Source organism: Diadema antillarum, unplaced genomic scaffold, assembly GCF_040938485.1.
Source record: "Diadema antillarum isolate AM-2024a unplaced genomic scaffold, OU_Dant_1.0 scf00000075, whole genome shotgun sequence".
Lineage (NCBI taxonomy): Eukaryota > Metazoa > Echinodermata > Echinoidea > Diadematoida > Diadematidae > Diadema > Diadema antillarum.
In genome coordinates this window covers 2,335,900-2,356,515 of record NW_027270964.1, presented here as the reverse complement: position 1 = coordinate 2,356,515, position 20,616 = coordinate 2,335,900, and the positions used below count along the sequence as shown (strand labels likewise).

General features: G+C 38.2%; 1 protein-coding gene across 1 annotated transcript in view; it reads left to right on the top strand.

Annotated features, from left to right (window-relative positions):
- Nucleotides 1-3,101: 3,101 nt before the first annotated feature.
- LOC139717445 (rho GTPase-activating protein 45-like) overlaps nucleotides 3,102-20,616 on the top strand; it is an 88,783-nt gene continuing 71,268 nt past the window's right edge. The window contains exon 1 of the mRNA XM_071628953.1: nucleotides 3,102-3,224. Within this exon, the coding sequence (XP_071485054.1) occupies nucleotides 3,129-3,224 (96 nt within the window). The 5' untranslated portion in view covers nucleotides 3,102-3,128. The remainder of the gene's footprint in view (nucleotides 3,225-20,616) is intronic.

The window sequence follows — 20,616 nt, the reverse complement described above, 5'->3', positions numbered from 1 at the left end:
AAATGACATCATAGAGATGACAAGTGCTTGATTTTTACCAGAGGGATGTTTCAGGGGATGATGAGCATCATCATGCATCAGCACAACTTTGCACTTGAGTCCCGATGTGTCTCATCGCCATGACAACAGTGTTGCATGCTATCATCACAGAAAGCATTGATATTTCATCTGTCTTCTTGATGAAAAGATTACACAGAATATATCAATGACTGCAGGATGCACGCATATATTAACAAAAAATGGAATGGCATGCAAGATCAATCTTCTGTTGACTTACAAGCACTTTGAAAAGATCACTTGTTTTGAGGACGGTGTGGATGAATGAGAATGCCAAGTTTTGCCTGCTGTAGCATGAACTCACTGAATGTACATTGTACATTGTGTATCACATATTTTGAGTGATCGAAGCCCACGGGTTAAGTAGGCCTACTTTGATGCGCCCTTGCCAATTCATCCTTGCAGTTTTGTCAACATATTGGGGGCATTCTTTAATGCCCCTGAACATTTTTTGTGAAGCTCTGTGTGGGCCAACCTTCATTCGTCTTCTTTCTCTCTAGAAAAATTGCATTGGATGTATTTTAACACTAACTTTTGTGTGTGTGTGTGTCTGTGTGTGTCTGTATCTGTGTTTTGGTAAGAGACTCCTTTGCATGGATTCTCTTTCCACCCAGACTAAGTTTTCGTCGTAGGGATTCTCGTCTGACAGCGTGCAGCAGATTACCGTCATGCTTATCTTTTGTGCCATCACCTTTTTCTGCTAATTTGGATCCTTGGGGGAGTTTGTTCCTCGTAGGCAGCAGCACGTTATGCGAGGAGTGATGCCTAGCTATTGTCATTTTCCAGTGCAATTTTGCTCTGCACCTCCTACACACTTCAACAATGACTCAAGTAGGGAGTAGATCAAGAGCAATATTCTAACTGCGCCTGACGATGTTTACCTCAACTTTTGCCGAAGAAAGCTGTTAACCTCTGACATCCATGTATATACTCTTGATCTCTCCTCGGCTGATGTCAAGTTTTTCTGATTTGTAGGAGGGTGTTCGGAGAGTTGGGGAGCAACCATTGCTATGGGGAGGGACATTGTTTCTACGAAGCTCCTAGTGGGGTTGGGTGTCTCTTTGCAGCGGGCTATGTCTCTCTTGAGGAAACTACCCAACTGTTGCTCTGTGTTTGTCAGCGGTTAGTGATTCAACTGAGTAAAGTTCACGAGCGTGAGGTTGACGTTTTACTGCCAAGCCAACAAGATAAAAAAAAAGTGACTTTGCAGGAATAATACACATCCTACCCCACAGACTCTAGCTGACACACCATGAGAGTTTGGCATTCCTTGGTATCTTGAGGGCTGGCTATTCAGAGAGCTCTTGCCATCAGATCAGAGCTAGGTGTGCTCACAGCATACAACAGTACACTTGCTCCAGCAGGCATGTCCGTGTCCAACGCTACTTCTCTGTTTGGTCGGCTGGTTGCCCGGATCGTGGAATTCACCAGCAATTGTAGGGAAGTTTGATATTCTCATTACCTCGATACATTTGTGGAGTTTTAAAGCAGCGCAACATTTTATTCTTATTTTTTTTTAACAAGAGAGCGAATAGAAAGATATCACTGGAATCAAAATGCTCATTGTGCCTGGTGGTTACGCTTGAGAGGAGAAGTTGATGGGACATGGCTGATAAAGTTTCTTGTTGACTTTTGCAGTAATGCACTCAAAAGACATTCCTGGAAGTGTTTGTTTGTTTGTTTTTTGTGGGACTGATTGATTTTAACATAGATGGGATAATGTCTGTAAGGATGACATCTTCTTCTTAATTTGACAGCCTCCAGCACTTGTTACCAGGAAACGTCTTCACCAACATTTTTTGAATGGACGTTAAAGCGAAGTGAAAGTACTTCTCAAGACTTAAGATGCCCAGGTGTGGTGAAACTACTTGAATTTCAGTTTTGAGATACATTCAAATCTTGACAGCAGAATAAACCAACAACAAATTTCTTTGTCGAAATAAAGCATTAAATTGAGTTGAGAAATTCTTTCGTGGTTTGGACAGGTAAGGTCTAGTGGATGACATAGAATTGCACAGAAACAGAGCGTGTACCAGTGGTGGATATTATTTGCATGTACTGTCAATATTGAAGTGGACTTCAGACAAGATTTTTGCAATAGGAATATTATCACATTTTCCTCATATACCTTGTCTGAATATCAAAGGAGATTTCCTTCAAGCAGTTAGAGTGTAATGAGTCAGTAAGCAGAAATCCATCATTGATTATCGCATAATGATTACAAACCATTGTTGAAAGTTCTCACCATCACTGAACGAGCATGCTTTGCTGGTTGGAAATAGACGGCTACATGTGTTTCCTCTGAGAAAGTAAATGTGTATCGAGATAAAGGGATTTCATGCAACACGTGGCAGCAACAATACATTGAGAGGAGGAGCGGTCGAAGGAGAAACAAGGAACCATTGATTGCACCTTGCGAGAGCGTTTTGCATGAATGCCGACGGGGGCCTTTTCAAAGGCAGGCTTCTCTTTGCCCTATATTAGTATAGTCACTTTGAACAATACAGAGAAGCGTTAAGTGCGTTCATTAACCCAACTGAATGTTACACTTGCCAGACGGATGTTGCGGGTTCTGTGACGTTGGTTGCCCACTGCGGTGAGAACATTTCAACCATAAATGGATTAGCTTTGTTTATTCCATCTCCAAGTGCAATCTGGACTTTGAACACTGGGATTTGGATTGGCTGCAGATGATAATATGTTGATCCATCCCCCTGATCTCATGTAGTCATTGTGCTAATGATCTTCCAGATTGAAAATGCAAGGGGTTTGTGTTTATGATTATACTCGCCAAATGTGACCAGTTTGTCGTCTTTCTCGGAAACACAAGTGTAAACATGAATGATCCATTGTCTGTCGGTAGATGCATCACTTAGTTGAACAAAGTGCTGCACTAGTCAGACCATGTTTTGTTTTTCATCAGTGCTGCAGAGGTGACAAGTGTGTCTTGATGAAATGTGAACAAGTGCTTGCCCCTGCCGGTGGAGGAACTTGTGCCTTAGTAGACTGAATTTAGTTGGAATACTGTATACAATCAACGTGTATCTACGTCAATAGTGGGATGCTGCATCATGGATCACCTGACACTTAGTGTGAAGGCCTTGATCACCTCCCCTCAAGCACTGAGGAAGGTGTACAATGCACCTAAAATAGTCATTAGTAATGAGGTAAGCTTGAAGTTTCCTAATTTGCCTATGAAGTACTTGTTAAAGCCTGAAAAAAGTCAGAATCTGATATATTAGACATGCTAACAATGTGTTTATTAGGTTTTATCAATTATCATTTTATTCATATTTTTCTCTAGCCTTTTTTTTATTGCAATTGTCTACATTATATGTTTCTTTTTCAATACATCATAAAATATGATTAGTAAACAGATAAATGTGAATGGTTTGTTGCTTGTTTTCACTCATTTGGTGTGCCAGAACTTTGCACTTCAGTGTCACTTGCCACTATGGTGCTCTACTTCCATGCTGCTACAGTGGTTTGTGTAGTCTTTCAGTACTTCTCTACAGTGCCTGAATTCACTGAATATCCACTCTTTTAAAACTGATTCTGACTCAAACTATTGCTCATTGAATCTGTATCGCTTATTGAATCTGTATCGCTTTTACACACACAAAGTCACCCCGCATTTGAATGAGAGCAAAACAAATACAGTTGTGTGCATTCAATCATTTTCTTTCTTTTTTTTTTTTTTTTTTTGGGGGGGGGGATGTTCCCGCACCCCCTTTCTGTTTGCATAGCTTTGATTGGCTGATTGAAAGAAACCCTTTTAATGTTGTTTACAGTGCAGACCCCAGGGAAGGTATGATTTAGTTAATGGTCTTTCACTGTGCAGAAGGCGGAGATGAGAGTTTAAAGGGACGTGCATAGATATCACGTTAATAGCAGGGACTATAACTCATTCAGGTGGGGATGGTTTGGATCTCCGTTAGTATTCTTCTTTCAGGCTGACTTGTCGTGTGTCATCAGGAAGAATTCTTCCACACATCTGCATTTAACAACAATTAATTTCTCCTCAAACTACCTCTTACTACTATGCCATTTACTTTGCAAGTCTAATTTTTCATGAATCAAGACTTCCTGTACTGTATATGCTATAGGCCCTATATATTTTCAACAAGTCTAATATTTCATGAAACGGAACTTCCCGACACTTTTGCAAGATGATCGTGGAGTACGATCCTATACATAATAGTGAATGCCAAAATGTATCCATGCACATCATGTTTATGTCAAGATCTGAATAGAACTTGTCTCCTGAAATTCACGAAAATTAGAATACAGCAAAATATAGTATGCTATTTGTAGTATCCTACAGTGTTAGATGTAGGCCTATATTTGTGCCACGGTGTAAACCCCATGGCCCGAATTCACGAAGGTGGTACAATTGAAACCATGTTTTAAGCCATGGACAATTCGTATGGAGTGCCAAGTGTCGCATGGCCTATTTCTTTATGAAATCAGTAATTTCGTCAATGAAATGACCATTTCGTTGACAAAATGTTCATTTCACTACGAAATGATCATTTCACAGATGAAATGACAGATAAGTAAAGCCCACATATATTGTAACAGTGCAGAAAAGAAATTTTCTGACATCAGCTCACTCTGTGTGGACTTTAACCAAGATGCCCAATTGATATGATATGCCCATTTGGTAGTTAATGTTTCGGGTGGCATAGTGTGTCAAACCTGTGTCTTGGTGTGTTTACTATCCCTCCGAGTATCTATTCTATGGAAAGAGTTAAAAGGAGTTAGGAAGGTACTGTACGTGACCTGTATCTGTGTTCAACAGTCATATTTTTGCAATTGGTGCTTTGTGTGGCAGTGTTTCACAGGGGAGATGGAGCAAAGAGACTACACCTCAGAGAATATCATTTTAAACACATAGGCCACAGTATCCCCTTTTCCACCTGTTGAACACAGCATGGTCAGAGCTTTATGACATGTGATTTAATAGGTGCAACAGATGTTCTGATCGCAATGATATATTATGTATTCCAAGTTCATGACTGATTTCTTTAGTTAGTACTCACTGTGATCTGTCTGTTCTCATTTTCAAAGAAGTCACTTTTTATTCTGTTTTATCGGTGTCCAGATTTTCAGTATTTTCATAATAATGCAGACATTTTTTGTCCAGTCACCTTCATTTGTAATCACTCTTTTATGACTTGACACTCATAATCCACATTGAGGACTACATGAAACTGGGAATCAATCTTCTGTAAGATTTAAATACATCACTCTCTGAAAAAAGAACAGAATGAGCAGCAGCTGGGAAATAATGATTTCTATAATTATTGAGGAAGACTTGATGATTGATGGTACTTTCGGTACTGTACTGTATGATTGCGAATTTAACCACTTGCGGAATTGTCGGGGAGTCCCAATTCGTGAAAGATTAGACTCGCTAAATATATAGCATACGCTATCTGCACGAGTGCTAGTACCACATAGAGCTTACAATGGAGGATTAATGCTTTGTGCATGGTTGACAAACTAGACAAAATACATCTGTTTTGAAATATTGCATGGCCAATTTAGTACATCTGATAGCCTATTGGGACTTTGGTGTTGCGTTGAAAATTCTCTGATATTGCACATGGATATGTTACATGTATGTGCAGATCAAGCAGACAGAAATATGATTTTTTATTCCAGTGCTAAAATGCCTTACTTTAGATAATAATGTGTTGTACTGTCTTTGTGTGTCCTCCTTTTGTAACATGTTTGTGATTGTGTTTAGTGTATCAGCATGGTGACACATGAAGATGGGTCTCATTGATGACCACAACTTCTGCTATGGCAAGTCATTGAACTAGAATGAAAACATGTTCAAAACATGTTTACAAATCTGTAGGTACCCATAGAAATGCCAGTCTGAATGTGCCCTTGATTACCCATGCTAAATGTGGATTCACTCTTCTTTAATATGGCACACATTCAAAGGATTATCCTCCAAGATGGCTTCCCTTGTTTTTGTTTAGTTTCTAAATTCATTGTGCAGTGACCAAGATCCTAGCTACTTACACCACTTTTGATCTTGAGTCACTGAAGAGATATTTGTGGCAAAGGAGAACTTCACAGTTGGGGGATTTGACAAGTGGTTACTAGTTCGATTAGTCATATGTTATAAAAGTGGGAAATCGGTTATTTTGCCAACCGGTAGAAATGAATTGTGTTCCTGTGGGGCTTCCCAAAATTCCTGGAATATCGGGATATTTGTGAGGTACTTGACAGTGATTTGGTATTTATCATTCAGTCCAGCTTATTTGAGCAATCTTTGATCGACTTTACATATCTTTGAAATTGTTTTCATGACACTGAATTGAACAAACAGGAAATGTAGGTATAAGGGGGAGAATATTTGCTTTGTGTGTCTTTCGGGAAATAGCAGAGCTCTGTTTTCTTTGCAAGGTATTATTTGCATGTGTGTGTGTGTGTAGGGGGGGGGGGTTGGGAATTTTGTTTGTATTTGATTGTTAAAGTCATGAGGAAATTATGTGTCCATTGGGCATTTTTTTTTTGGAAGAATTGTAGAATTTTGAAATTTGATGTTTTTTTATAAATCATTTTTTTCTTTTTTTAAAAGTGTTTTTATGTGCACTTTGTATGTTTGTGTGTCAGGGAGACTTCGTGTTTGTTTATTTGTTCTTTTACATTTTATCAAAACACTGTACTTAGAAATTAATCCATGATTTACAGGAACTTGGTAGATGCTTGTTTACTAAAGTCCGGGGAGATTCCCAAATATCATGGGGAAGGAGTTAAAGCAATTAAGATGAGTTTCCTGTCTGATTAAAGTGTCATTGATTGCAATGAGGGCAAGAGTCCACAAACACTTTGCTGCAGGAAACACTCCTCCTATGAATTTACTCTTGTTTTGCCTCGTTGCCAGCCTTGCTTGCCAAAAGTGTGATGGTTGTCTCAACTGCGTTGTGGAAGCGAGATGCAATCGTCACCTTTCCGTCAGAGGCGGTGTCGGCGTCAGTGTCGTCAACAATTTGGTGTACCAGTAGTACTCTTTCTAACTTTCCACAGCTTTGAGCTACAATTGTAGGTTCATAACCTAGAATGCTGGTCTAATCTGAACATGGGTGCAGGCCAACAAGGTCAAGGGTCAAAAGGTCAATGAACTTGTGCTGATAAGTGCTGTTCTCACAGTATTGTGGTGTTACACTCTTAACTTTCCACAGATTTGAGCTATGACCACCAAACTCACACCACAGGTACACGTATACTTTTAACCTAAAGATGCTGTTCAAGTTTGAATATGGGTCAAGTCTGTCAAGGTCAAAGGTCAAATGGTCAATTAACTTTTCCTGATAAGCAGTGTACACATAGTATTGTAGTGTACTCTCAAAAACTTTCTACAGCTCTGAGCTATGACCACAAAACTCATCACTGGTACACCACATCGCATAAAGATGACAGTCGAATTTGAATATTGGTTAAGTGGGACAAGGTCAAAGGTCAAAATGTCTGTGAACTTACATTAAAAACACTATAATGGCAATATATGCAGGCAAGACATTACTTGGCGTTTGCCTTGTCATCATTATCATAACTATTCTCAGTTAACTTTATTTTTATCCTGATCATTATCATTGACATCAAAGTGATACATGAATCAGCAGTTTCATTGACATTTCAATGATTACAGTTTACTGGCACTAGCTGGTACCATGATTTTTGATATTTTTTTTTTCATCATGGTGATTATATGACAGTTGATAATACTTTTCTATTGTTACAAATTAAGCATTGTCATTGCCATTTACATTACCACTATGTGCTGTTTTATCAAAGCTGAAGACATGTCAAAGGGTTTCTGTTGTAATACCTCATTTCCTGGTTTGAGCTCAAGATTCTATATTTCCAGCAATTAACCCTTTGAGGATGAGCTGATTTTGCTGTAACACACGTTTCCCGATGGAAGCCTGCCCAAGTATATTCGGGGACTAGTCTTCAGCGGGTTAAAGGATTTACTGTGTGAACCTGTCTCAACCTGTGTCACCTAGTCAAGAAACGGGTGGAGAGTTGACTGAAGTGACTGAAGTGACCAAAGTGACAGCAGGATGCTCACATATCACATACCAATGTAGCTGTATAAATTGCATTGTACTGTACATGATGTGGAACTCAATTCAGAAACTCACTTCTACCAGGTCCCCCACTGGCCAATTAACATGTTAGCAGCTGAAGATTCCGTACATAATGGCCTATGGTTCCCTGGAAGGTACAACAATATAACTTTCTAAATGATGTAAAAAGCTCCCTTCATGTTTATTTTTTTTTTTTTTGGTCTATTATAAGTTATGTTTATTTGAAAACCAATTTTAATACAAATTTGCCAAGAGCATGGTGTGTCACAGAAATTTAATTCTGACATGCTTTGTTGAAAAATGGATGGGCAGTTCCAGGTGTTTCAGATGCTAATGGGTTAAAAACTTGATTTTCAGAAACCTACTTGAAAGAAATATGGTTCATGTGTTCTGTGTAGTGTGCTCTCAGAGATACTAAAGAATTGCTGGAGTAGCATCAAGAGTTGTCTGTAAACCTGTTTTGTACCAGTACATTGTATATGAATTCTGAACAAGTACATAGTTTGATTGATTTTTCATGGGTAATTTATATCCTGTGAATGTTTGGAGTCATGGATGTTAAAATGAACATACAAATGTACTAAGTTTGTTCTTACAAGTGTTTATAGAAAAGAAAAGCATTTCTACCCAATTTAGTTAGTAGACTTGGCAGATTTAAAAGAAACTAAAGCCTGAATATAAATGCAGATTCAGTGAAAGCAGGGGTATTGCTAGAACACATCAGTGAAAGTTTGAGGGAAATCGGTCAATTGACTCAAAAGTTATGCATTTTTAAACTTGGTGTTGTCATTGCTGCATAAGAAGACTACATTTCATTATGTCATTTTTAGACAACAATATGAAGAAAGTGTAAGGAGAATTCCACAAAATTTAATTCCACAAAATGTAATCTGTCATAAAAAGTGCACATTCCATCAACTTGTTCCTGACTGGTATATATTAGTAGTATTTATATCATTCCCCCTGCTTTCTGAAAGAAGTAAGTTAAGTGCTCTTTCATCTGCTAGAAAAGTAAAAATACATGTATTTATCTTAATAGTTTCTTGATTAAAATTGTTGTCCATTATGACGTCATGATGATGTGCAGTAGTCTCCTTTTCCAGCAATGATGGCACCAAAACTTTTGAATGAATTGTCTTATTTTTCTCAAATTTTCACTGGTGTGTTCTACTGATAATGCTGCTTTCATTTAATCCACACTTATATTCAGCCTTTGGTTTTCTGTAAAAGAAGAAATGAAACTCTGATATGAGGGTCCATTTAGTTTTTACCCCCTGTTGTATAATTTCCGTGATTAGTTGTGGATTGTTTGCTTAACCACAAATCTTTACCTGTAGTCATCATGATATTCCATCACAATCTTCAACACTGCTGTCAAGTGGCAAATTACAGGTTTTAAAACACAGTCTGGAAAACATCGGACTCTACTGTCCTCTGAGAACCTTTTGAGGATTTGGTATTGGGGGGGAAGGAATGCTAGTATTGCCAGGTCAAATGTCAGTGGCTCTACCCATGACATTGATATCAACACAAGCTAAACTATGCTGAACACAAGTCGACTTGGTATGCTGCTGGATCAATGCATGCTCAAATGAAGGTTCTACTTCTAACAAAAAACAAAACAAAACAAAACAGCACAAAAACTACAGAACAGCAAAGCACAAAGACCTACATGTAGTTTCACAGAAAAACCAACATCATTCACATCCACCCCCCCCCCCCCCCCCCCATACAACAAAACTACAGGAAGAAAAGGTGATCGAGAAAAACAAGGGATTCCCAACTTTTTATATTAGGTATTGAATGCTATTGGTGGTTTACCTCAGCTGTTCTGGTAGAGGGGTGTGAGTTACAGGGGTACAAAAGAGCTCTGTTCAGTCAGGCTTGAGCCACCCATTGTGTTCCAAGCCAATTCCCCCCCAATGATCCCACTCAACTCCGGCAGCGCTGGGTCAAACTCGTCATATATGTTGTGTGTCCCCGCGCTGTGAGGCAGTCGCATTCAGTTCGGGGGAAGAGGCTCACTCAGATCAGTTTCCCATTGAAAGAGTGGAATGTGTGCATTTTGCACCCGGAAAGCGAAAGCTGCGTAGATCAAGTGCCATAGTGTGTCGTGGTTAAACATTTTGGAAGGAAAGAAGTAGCATTCGTGCTGGTTTTAGAAAACAAACTTTCTGACTGAAGGAATTTGTGTGGATGTTAAATCACTGAGCTTCCTTGGCAGGTGAGTTGAGAGAAGCATAGTTAGAGAGTTTAGGTCTTCTTTTACAGTTTTTCTATGCATACCAGTTGCATTTTCTAGTCCCCTGACTGGTTGCAAACTTTGTTATGATGTAAATTCCAGGTATGCTGTTGTTTTGAACATGTTGCTGCCATGGCTGTTAGCAGCTACATGTTGGAGATAGATCGATTAGTGCAATGGTACAAAACTGTCTATCATAATAATATCCTCTCTATAGGTTCAATTGTCTGCCATCAACCACAGTTATGCACACATAAGTGTGCATTGTACAATGAGTGTATTGTCCAAAAGGCCCAGTGTATTGTTGTCAGCTGTGCATGAGAGGCCTTGAAAAACAAGCAAGGCATGAATAGCATATATGCTGGTAGCAATATTGTACAACTGTATTCTTTCTTCTTCATTTTTTATTTTCAATTGGGGAACTGAAATGTAAACATTGTTACTGAATTATTGCTGCTAGTGCTATCACACAAGTAGTATGTATTATGAATTTATTTCAGTTAGCATGGATCCATCCTCTTGTAATAGCCATCATACTGATAGTGGATTGGAAATATTAAAAAGAAAGTGTTGTCATAGTAGATTTAATGGTTCAATGGCTCAAGTTACATACTTCTGTTATTGCCGTGTGTGCATTTTATGACAAACTGTCAGCCCCAAGAGGCTACATGTACATGTGTGATGCAGTGTTTGTAGTCTTCTTTAAACGGATTAAACAGAATGTCACATCTTTGCAACAAGTGAATGTAGTATTACATCCAAGTAGATTTACATGTAAATACATACATGTACATGGATTAATATGCACATGTGTATGTAGATAAGTCTTGTTATCTACATATGTACTTCATTTCATTTTATTCAGTTGAAAACTGGAAGACCCATTCAGCATAAAACATGTTTTTCATTGAGTCTGTTCAAGATTACAATTCAAAAGTAAAATATTTGTAGTTAGATGTGCCGCAAAATGTTTTATTGCCCCTCAAAACAAAATAAACAATGTAATATGGACCTAATTATCAGTATGAATGTAGGAATCTGAATGCAGGAACCTGTAGGAATCCCTATAACATTTCCCTTTTGAGCATGAAAATGTCTTTATTAGTTGTATTAAACTCATTTTTAATCTTTCATCACTTTACAAATGTTTCAGAATTTGTTTTTAGAGCACTGTTGAAATAAGGGGATGGCGCAGTATAAGGTGACCAACTAAAATCCTTCGCTCGTCTCAAAGCTAACATGAAATATTATATACCCACACAGTGTATGAAACCTTTTGCTCCTTGGTCCAGTAATAGCAAAACCTGCATTAGACGTCAAATCCCTTTGTATATGGGCTAGCATAAGATATCTTGGTCGGATACATGTAGAGAAAATTAGGTAGCTATTTCGGGAATGTTTATACTCCTCCTTTGCGAAACCTGGAGGGTGGTTTCATCCTAAATTTTGCACATGCCATTCTAAAGCCAGTCACCTCCTTTTGGTTGAGAGTTCATGGAGATTTTAATATCCAGCAAAGGGAATACAGCTCTGTACACTAACATCCAATATTTCAATTCCTCTTGCACCCTGTAGAGTTATACAGAGTATTCTAGGATCACTTTTTAAACAGTTCTACTTTATATTCAGATTGTAACTATTTTGAAATAGAGTAAAACAGAACAAAACAAAGCAATTGGACTTTTGTTGCCATCAGGCTAAAAGCTTTTAAGGGATCATCCACTTTCCTTTTGTATCTTAGCTACAGCTGTACTACTGTAAAAGTGGATAATTTCGCGCAACTAATTTTTCGCGCTTGGCCGGATAACAAGCATTTTCTTGTGTTTTTAATTCCATGGAATCAAGAAATTTACTACTGGATAAAAGCACGCAAATATTTTTGCAAGCCGTTCCAGTCTGGAACGGCTTGCAAAAATATTTGTGTGCTTCTATTTTCGCGCAAGCTTCTGGTTGCGCGAAATTCACGAAAATATCAACACTGCGAAAATTTCAGTTTTACAGTAATAGTGGTTCATTCACTGAGTCCATATATCTAGGTTAAATTCCCCTTTAATACCCAACACTAAACAGTACACCTGCTTACTGAGGTCATTGCCAGCAGAAAGTACTGCCAGGTGTATAGAATCTTCGTGTAATTGGCCTATGCTATGTGGTATATGCTGTGTGTACCTACAACTGTATCTGTCTTTCTCGTTTCCTGTCTCCCCCCCCCCCCCCCCATCTCTCTTTTCTTTCTCCCTCTCTTTCGTCCTGTTTTGCATAAAATCAGATGTAGGCATGTTAGATTTATGTTACACAGAAGTTTTAAAGAGTCAATACAACTGGTTAGTTTGACAGCATCAGCCAATAGTTGTTTTGGCCAACAGATGTATTATTCATTATTACATTAACCAGTACCTGACTGGTCTAACTTTAGTTTGACAGGACAGTTCTAACAGAACAAAACACGTAAGACAGTGTACCAGCATACCTGATATTGCTTGCAATGAACACAAATGATAGAATTACAATATTCATATGAATTGTAGGTAGGCCGTATTACATAACCAAAAAAAAAAAAAAAATAGGAGAACATTTGCATGAAATGAAACATTGGGAATATCTTTAAATAATCAAATGGTGGGTAGTGCCCAAATCATACAATAAAAGTGTTGCGGCATTGAACTGCTTATAGGATACTACTGATAAAGGAGGAATGTTCGCATGCATTTTAATTTTGCAAATTTTTGCGAGAGCCAAGATTCGCAAAAGTTGTACATGAGAAGGTATTTGTTTACGCTAGATGAGTTGATTATCAGAGACAATTCGCAAAGATTTCATGATGCGAGAAAGGCGGTCGGCTCCAATAAGCGAAAATTTTAAGCCACAAAAATATCTTGCTTTACAGTATGTTCATTTAGTGACTATTGTTTTCTTTGTCACTACATCCTAACATTCAGTCCCACATGAGGAGATCGTAATCATGTACCAAAGTGATGTACAGCTGTATAAGCCCATACTCTAATTACGTTTAAACCACAGACCAGTGAACAAGATGTGGGATAGGAGCTGATAATGACTCTGTCCTGTCTGGTTGCTATGGCACCAGTTACCATGGCCTCGGTTGTCATGGCATCGCACCGCCTGGCAATGTCAGTATTGTACCTTCAAGATGTCTGTCAGATGATGACTGTCACTCCTTGTGTTGTTCAAACATGGCAATGACGTATAAGAAGACAATAGTACATCCTTGTCTTTATAAATCAGTCTGGTATAACAAGATTCACTGAAGAAGATGAAAAGATCCTTTGAACATTTTGCTTTGTGTGAAAGATTGTTCGGTTGATATGTATTGATTAATAAGGAAATTTGAGCCAGCAGAGCTTAAATTCTGCTAATCTGAATAGCCTGATTGTTCTATCTGAGTGCCACTGGAACGCACATTTTTCGTAATTTAGTCTTCTAGTGTATAGTGTGCATACAGTATGAAGGAATGTGCCCCAGCAGTGACCTTTAGCTATCAATGATGTATGAATAACAGGATGTTAAAAGAATTATACCTGTCTGATGGGCAGATATAATTTGAAAATGTCAAGCTTGGAATGTAATTCAACATGGTATAGAATTGGGTAATTCCGTGAAGTTGGGGCACAAAGTGTGACATTTTGGCATAACTCAATACTAATTATGCTATACATATTCTTTATAGGTTTTACATTTGTATTGAGACCATACATTTTCCTGGAAATTTTGTGCCATTCAGACTCAATTTTGATGAAGTTATTTTTAAAAAATGTAACGGTGTCCTGTAGCATCGTGACGTGTCCATGTAGCATCGTGATAGTTAAAATCTGGTCCTAAAAGACAAATTAATGCAATTAGCTGGACCAAAATTTGATATGATATGCATAATTACTAGATTAGTCAGATAGCTAAATATCTTAACTCTCCTTTCCACAGTTTTACTTTTACAAGAAAATTACACAATGTGTCACCATGCTACGCGGTGTCCACCAAATGTCACAAAAAAGGACACCGTGTAGCATCGTGATACATTTTGTAATTTTCTTTTAAAATTAAAACTGTGTACAGGAAATTTGAGATGTTTAGCTATCTGACTAATCTAGTAAATATGCATACTGCATCAAATTTTGGTCAAGCTGATTGCCATAATTTGTCTCTTCGGACCAAATTTTAAAATATCACGATGCTACAGGACACCGTTACATATTGTTTAATAACTTCATCAAAATTGGCACAAAATTTCCAGGAAAATGTGTGGCCTCAATGCAAATATAAAGCCTACAAACGATAAATTGGTCATTCCATGGGGTTGGGTCTTCTATAGATTTTCATGTTGTGCAGGGAATAAAAGTCATATTCTGAGAAATTTATCAAATAATTGTCTGTGGTTTGCAGTTATTCTTGAAGAGAAATGTGTGAAGAATTATTTGATGAAAAAAAACAAGCCTGTGTACAAATGTATTTTGTCTATGACTGTTTCACTAATGATGTCCCATGGTTTTTTGTGGTTTATGTTGTGACATAAATATATGCCATTTTCATGACAATGTAAAACAGGAATATACAACCTTTCAGCATTATGCCTATCATAATTAAGAGAGGCAAGGTGACTTCTACAAAGACTATAAGGCACATAAACATTTGTAACAAAATAAGAACACCAGAGCATCTTCAAGCAACCTCATACCTACGTTACAAACGATGTCCATGGCAATTTTTGTTGTAACATAGGTATAGCATGGTTTTACATACACTTCCAATCATAATATGATCAGAAACTTTATTTCTATAATGAGATTTATATTTCAGGAGTATTCTTATCCAAAAATTAGCATCAAAATCCTCCAAATAAACCAGAAAATACAGAACATATCACTGTACTTCAGTGCGATGTCCGGCCTCTTCGTGTAACGTAGGTATGGAAAGACGCGTCTCGCGATAAAAAGAAGAGCTACTAACTTCAGCAATCGTATTCATGTCACTGGCAGTCCTCCCCCAATGGCAGAAAAACTACTCACAGCCAATATACACCTACCTGGACAGCGCAAGATCTGTTTTTCTGCCGTTGTCCATGTAACGTAGGTACAGGAGTTTTAATGTTTCTGATGTCAATTGGTAAGCTTTTACGCTATTTTACGAAAATAATAACATTTGTCATATTCTGTAACTCTATTAGAGGAAAAAAAATGACATCTAAACCTCTGAACTGGCCAAAAATACTGTGGACGATGATACTGTAGTCCCACATACTGAGATATTTGTTACATGTTCATGTTCATAATTTTGATCGCCAAATTTTCCGTCCATGCTGGTATCTGCAAAAGGAGCATATAATTCCTCTCTTAGAAAACCATACAAAAGCATATCAGTGCATCTTCACTGCAATATAAATTTGTTTTACCTCCCGATTATTGTGAATTTTTGGACCCTTTTGTCATAAGGTATCTACCAAGGTAGATGTGCTAGAGTTAGTATTAATCACTATATACTAGTTGGAAAACGTAGATGTCCAGACTGCATCTGAACTAGAGAAATAGAGTTTGCCTTATTTTGCTGGTGATATTGAGGGAACTAGGAGCTGTGAAATTCTTTCTTTTTAACAAATTTACTTCGAAAATGTAAATGTTTTCCTTCCAAGATTTCACTGATCTGTTAGATGCTCTGATGAAGTTAGTTAACATTTCACAAGGATTCACCATTTCCATTCCATGTTCACCCACTGTGAAGTCTCAAAGCTAAAATGCCAGGGTCCTATTCAGTTTGGATGGGTAGTGGGTAGGAAAGGCTTCAATAAAATTATGAACCCCAATCAAAATTGGACTATTATTGCTCTACACTATCATTCAAAAAGAGGGCGACAATTTCGATGGGGGATGAATATAAAATAGGGCCTAGTATTATTTTGGGAGTCTATTAAGGACCATAACCGTAACCATAACCCTGACCATAGCCCTAACCTTAGCTAGGACACTGGGGGCAGCGACCTGCCCTTCCTAGCTTACATCAAAACAAGTTTTTAGCATAGAGTATGAAAATGATATTTTCCTATGTTTTACGTGCTATATTATTATTATTATTAATATTTACATCATTTTAAGCATAACCCATTTTTTTTTCCAATTTTGGTGGGAGGTACACATGGAACTCTAGCTAATGGGTATGCCAAGAGGTAGAAATGTAAGCAAAATTGTTGAAATTATTTAATTCCATTCATAAACACACAGATACATCAACAGGAATATATAGTCAATCCTGACAAAAATTTTCTTTTAATTTTTTTTATTCTATTTCTCTTTACACCTTTTGTTCAGTTTGTTGATGAATCTGCCATGGCTCCTCCTCTGCCACCGCTACATTTTAAACTACATGAAAGAGTGAAAAGGACACATCCACAGCACTCCACAAACAGAGAGGAAGCCGACAAAGCAACACCCAAGAAGAGTGAATGTAACAAACTAGACAAGAAGAAAACTGCACAGAGGGAAAATGGACAGAAGAAAAACAAAAATCGAGGGCTAAATGGACATTGGACAAAAGAGCAGAAATTAATTTCAAACAAAGAACATGGAGAAGACAAGAAGACTTGTATGGTTTCTCTTTATTAGTTTTCTTAGTTAGTTAACAACTAGTTGATGATGCTGTTAGTGTATATAAGGTCAAATTGTGTAAAGCTTCACTTTCTTCTTCTTCTGATTAAGTCTGCCTTCTTTCATACCAGAGTTACAAAGAATTGAAGTCTGTGTAACATAGGTATTGTTCCACAGGTGTGCAGTAGATATAATTCCAAAGAACTGTTACAATAGTGTTATTTGTGGGAACATACATAAAGTCTATATGTGTAGGTTTTAACATCTCACACCACAATAAAGGAAATCAGTTGATATGTCGTAGTGTACCTATGTTACAAAGACATACTGTCCGTGTAACATAGGTAGGACACTGTGGGCGAGGTTGTTGACTGAAAACCCCTGATTATAACAATAAAATCATGTTTTCACTTGAATACCCATACAAATCACTTGCTTCAATTGTGGTGCTTTTAAGAATATTGCCATTGTGTCACTCTTGACGAAAAAGTTAAACCTTTGACTGAAATTGTTAATGGTTTGTAGAAAAAAACATGTTAATAAAAGTGGCTTGCAGTTGACATCAGAACATACAATCTTACTAATAATGATCTCATGCGCCTCTTAAATAACACGTTGATGTGCTATGGACGAAAAAAATGTGGATGTGTTCATTGTTATCATTTCAGAACACAAAATTATGAAGGATGTCAACAAATGAAGTCCATGTAACATAGGTATTTTGCCATACCTGTTTACCCATGCTGACTGAAAGTGTGCGAAGTAATAAACAGATTTCTAGTGGAATAAGTTGAAGAATGGGAGTAACAAATCAGGGGGAAAAAGGAAATTTCAATTTACCCAACTTGAATTTTCAACTTGTATGTCACAATTTCAGTCCCAACCCCATGGAATTACCCAAATGTATAGCATAATATACATTGAGTTATGCTGAAATTATTTTTCAAATATCACGATGCTACATGGACACTGCCCCAACTTCATGGAATTACCCAATTACACTCACAGACCGAGAATGAAGATTGTACAGTTTTAGTTAATTCTGGTTTTGCTTGATTCAGCTGGGAAGTCACATATTATAACAAAAGTGGTTTGTTTAGAACTTGATCATCACATATTTTCTTTTTCAAAAGTGAGTATAAGGACAGACTTCTGTGTGTGCGGAAGAGGCGCAGTGTTTACAAGTTGCATTCAATGTGGTTGTGTGAGCTGTGAGTGTGTTAGTATGAGTATGAGTGTGAATTTGTATACATGTGAGGACAGAGATGTGGAATGTGTCGGTTGCCCGAACTAGGGAACAGTCAGCCGAAGGGTAGGTCACACAGGGCCAACCAGGAAGTGATTCTAAAGTCAGAGTTTCCGGGGCCTCATTGGGACGTACGTCGGCAGTCGTTGGATCTGGTGGGGGATCCGGCGGGCTCTTTGAGAAGATCCTCACGTACACAGTATGACCACGAGCGATTTGCGGTTGAAAGCCTAAGAATTGATGCAATATCCTCGGCCCTCAAATTCACATGTGTGTGATTAGGACGGACTAAAGCCTGCATACCTACATTTGCAGGGTAATGAAGGACTTGGATTATGAAATACTAATATGGGAAGCTCTGCTTTGCCGTAGATAGCATTTAAGGGTTTCACTCATTCAAACTATTGCACCTGTAGATCTTGTGGCATTGAATCCTCGGGCTCCTGTCTGAACTGCTGTCGTTTTCATTGTGATCTGATTGCCAGCTTAAATGGGATGAGTCAGAAGTTTCAATTGTGGGACAGGAAACATAAAGAATGAGCCATGAACATTGGATGTATCTGTAAGAAACCTGTGGAATTCATGGAGAGATGTTTGCTGCATCATGAAGAATTATATTCCAATAATTACACAAGTGCCAGGATCTTACTTCATTAGTGCAATGCTAGACTCAGACATTCTTTTGAAAAAAAAGAAGAAGAAGAAAGAAAGCATGTACCAGAGTAATGCAATCATGTTTGATTAATTTGATGGTGTGAAATGTGATATCTGCATTTCTGGATATCACCATTTTGGACATCATAAATTTTGCTTGTTTTCTTTTATAGTGTAGAGGATTTTTACTTCCAGTTTGGGACAAGATTTTTTTTTTCATGTGTTGTATGACAGTTGCAAGATCAAGAAATCATATTCAAACATTTGTGTGTTTGTTTGTTTTTTTTTCAAATAGTACACACCTTTATAGGCTTTTTGTAAGGAGTGCCAATATCATACACAGTTACCTACAACCGTGTAGTCATGTAAAATGGAAAGTTGGTTTATGAAATTCCGTAGACACAAACTATGAATCAGTGTTATTGATTGGGAATTATTTTGGCCCTATTGGAATGTAAAGTGTTGTTTACACACACCCAAATTTATGCTTTCTGGAACTTGAGTTCTACAATGCTAATCGAAAACTGTTAATTTGTGTGTGTGGACACAAGAAAATAAATCATTATTGTGATCTGCATCACCATGCAAAAATCAATCTAGCTTGATTTTTTTTTGCTGTAACATCGTGATACTTTGCCTTCAGGAATGATTGTGCACAGTCACATACAAAGAGAAACTCAAGTTTGGATGCTCAGGGTCAAATCCCTAGGTTCTAGGCACTGTTCATTTGTTTTTCAAACACTGTGATAATTTGTTCACATGTGAATGGTGCCAAATAAAATTGTTTTTTGCATTGCAATGCAGAAAGCAATCAGTCCAATGTGTGAATGTGGCTATTTTAACACACTGGCTAAGTATCTTCATGATAGCTCTTTGGATCCTCCTTCATTTTGGATTATATTGGTACACTGCAGCTCTTCAGGTGTCATGGTCATACATCAACTATTAGCCTCATGCCTTATCCTGTGTTTCAGGGCCAACCCTTATACAAATCTGTAAAGTATGCCTCGCAAGCTTGCCACAAGCTTGCGGATTAGCTTGCCGCAAGCTTGCGGGCCAGATCTTGGCAAGCTTGCGGCAAGCTTGCGGCAAGCTTGCAGCAAGCTTGCAGGGTTCCAAATATTTAAATGAGCTGCCGAAAATTTGCATACTAGCTTGCTGCAACCTTGCAGGGTTAGCTCACATACCTGCAAGCTTGCACAAAGTTTTTAGCTTGCCGCAAGCTTGCTGGCCAGCTCACTGCAAGCTTGCGGGCCAGCCTGTGGCAAGCTTGCGGCAAGCTTGCAGCAAGCTTGCAGGGTTCCAAATATTTAAATGAGCTGCCGCAAATTTGCATACTAGCTTGCTGCAACCTTGCAGGGCTAGCTCACATACCTGCAAGCTTGCACAAAGTTTTTAGCTTGCCGCAAGCTTGCTGGCCAGCTCGCTGCAAGCTTGCGGGCCAGTCTGTGGCAAGCTTGCGGCAAGCTTGCAGGGTTCCAAATATTCAAATGAGCAGCCGCAACCTAACATGCTAGCTTGCTGCAACCTTGCAGGGCTAGCTGACCTGCAAGCTGGCACAAAGTTTGAAACCTTGCATATTAGCTTGCCGCAAACCTTGCAGGGCTACCAATGGTACTGGTAGCTGACCTGCAAATTTGCATCCTTGTATATTGACTTCTGGCAACCTTGCAGGGCTAGCTGACCTGCAAGCTTGCAGGGAGTTTGCAACCTTGT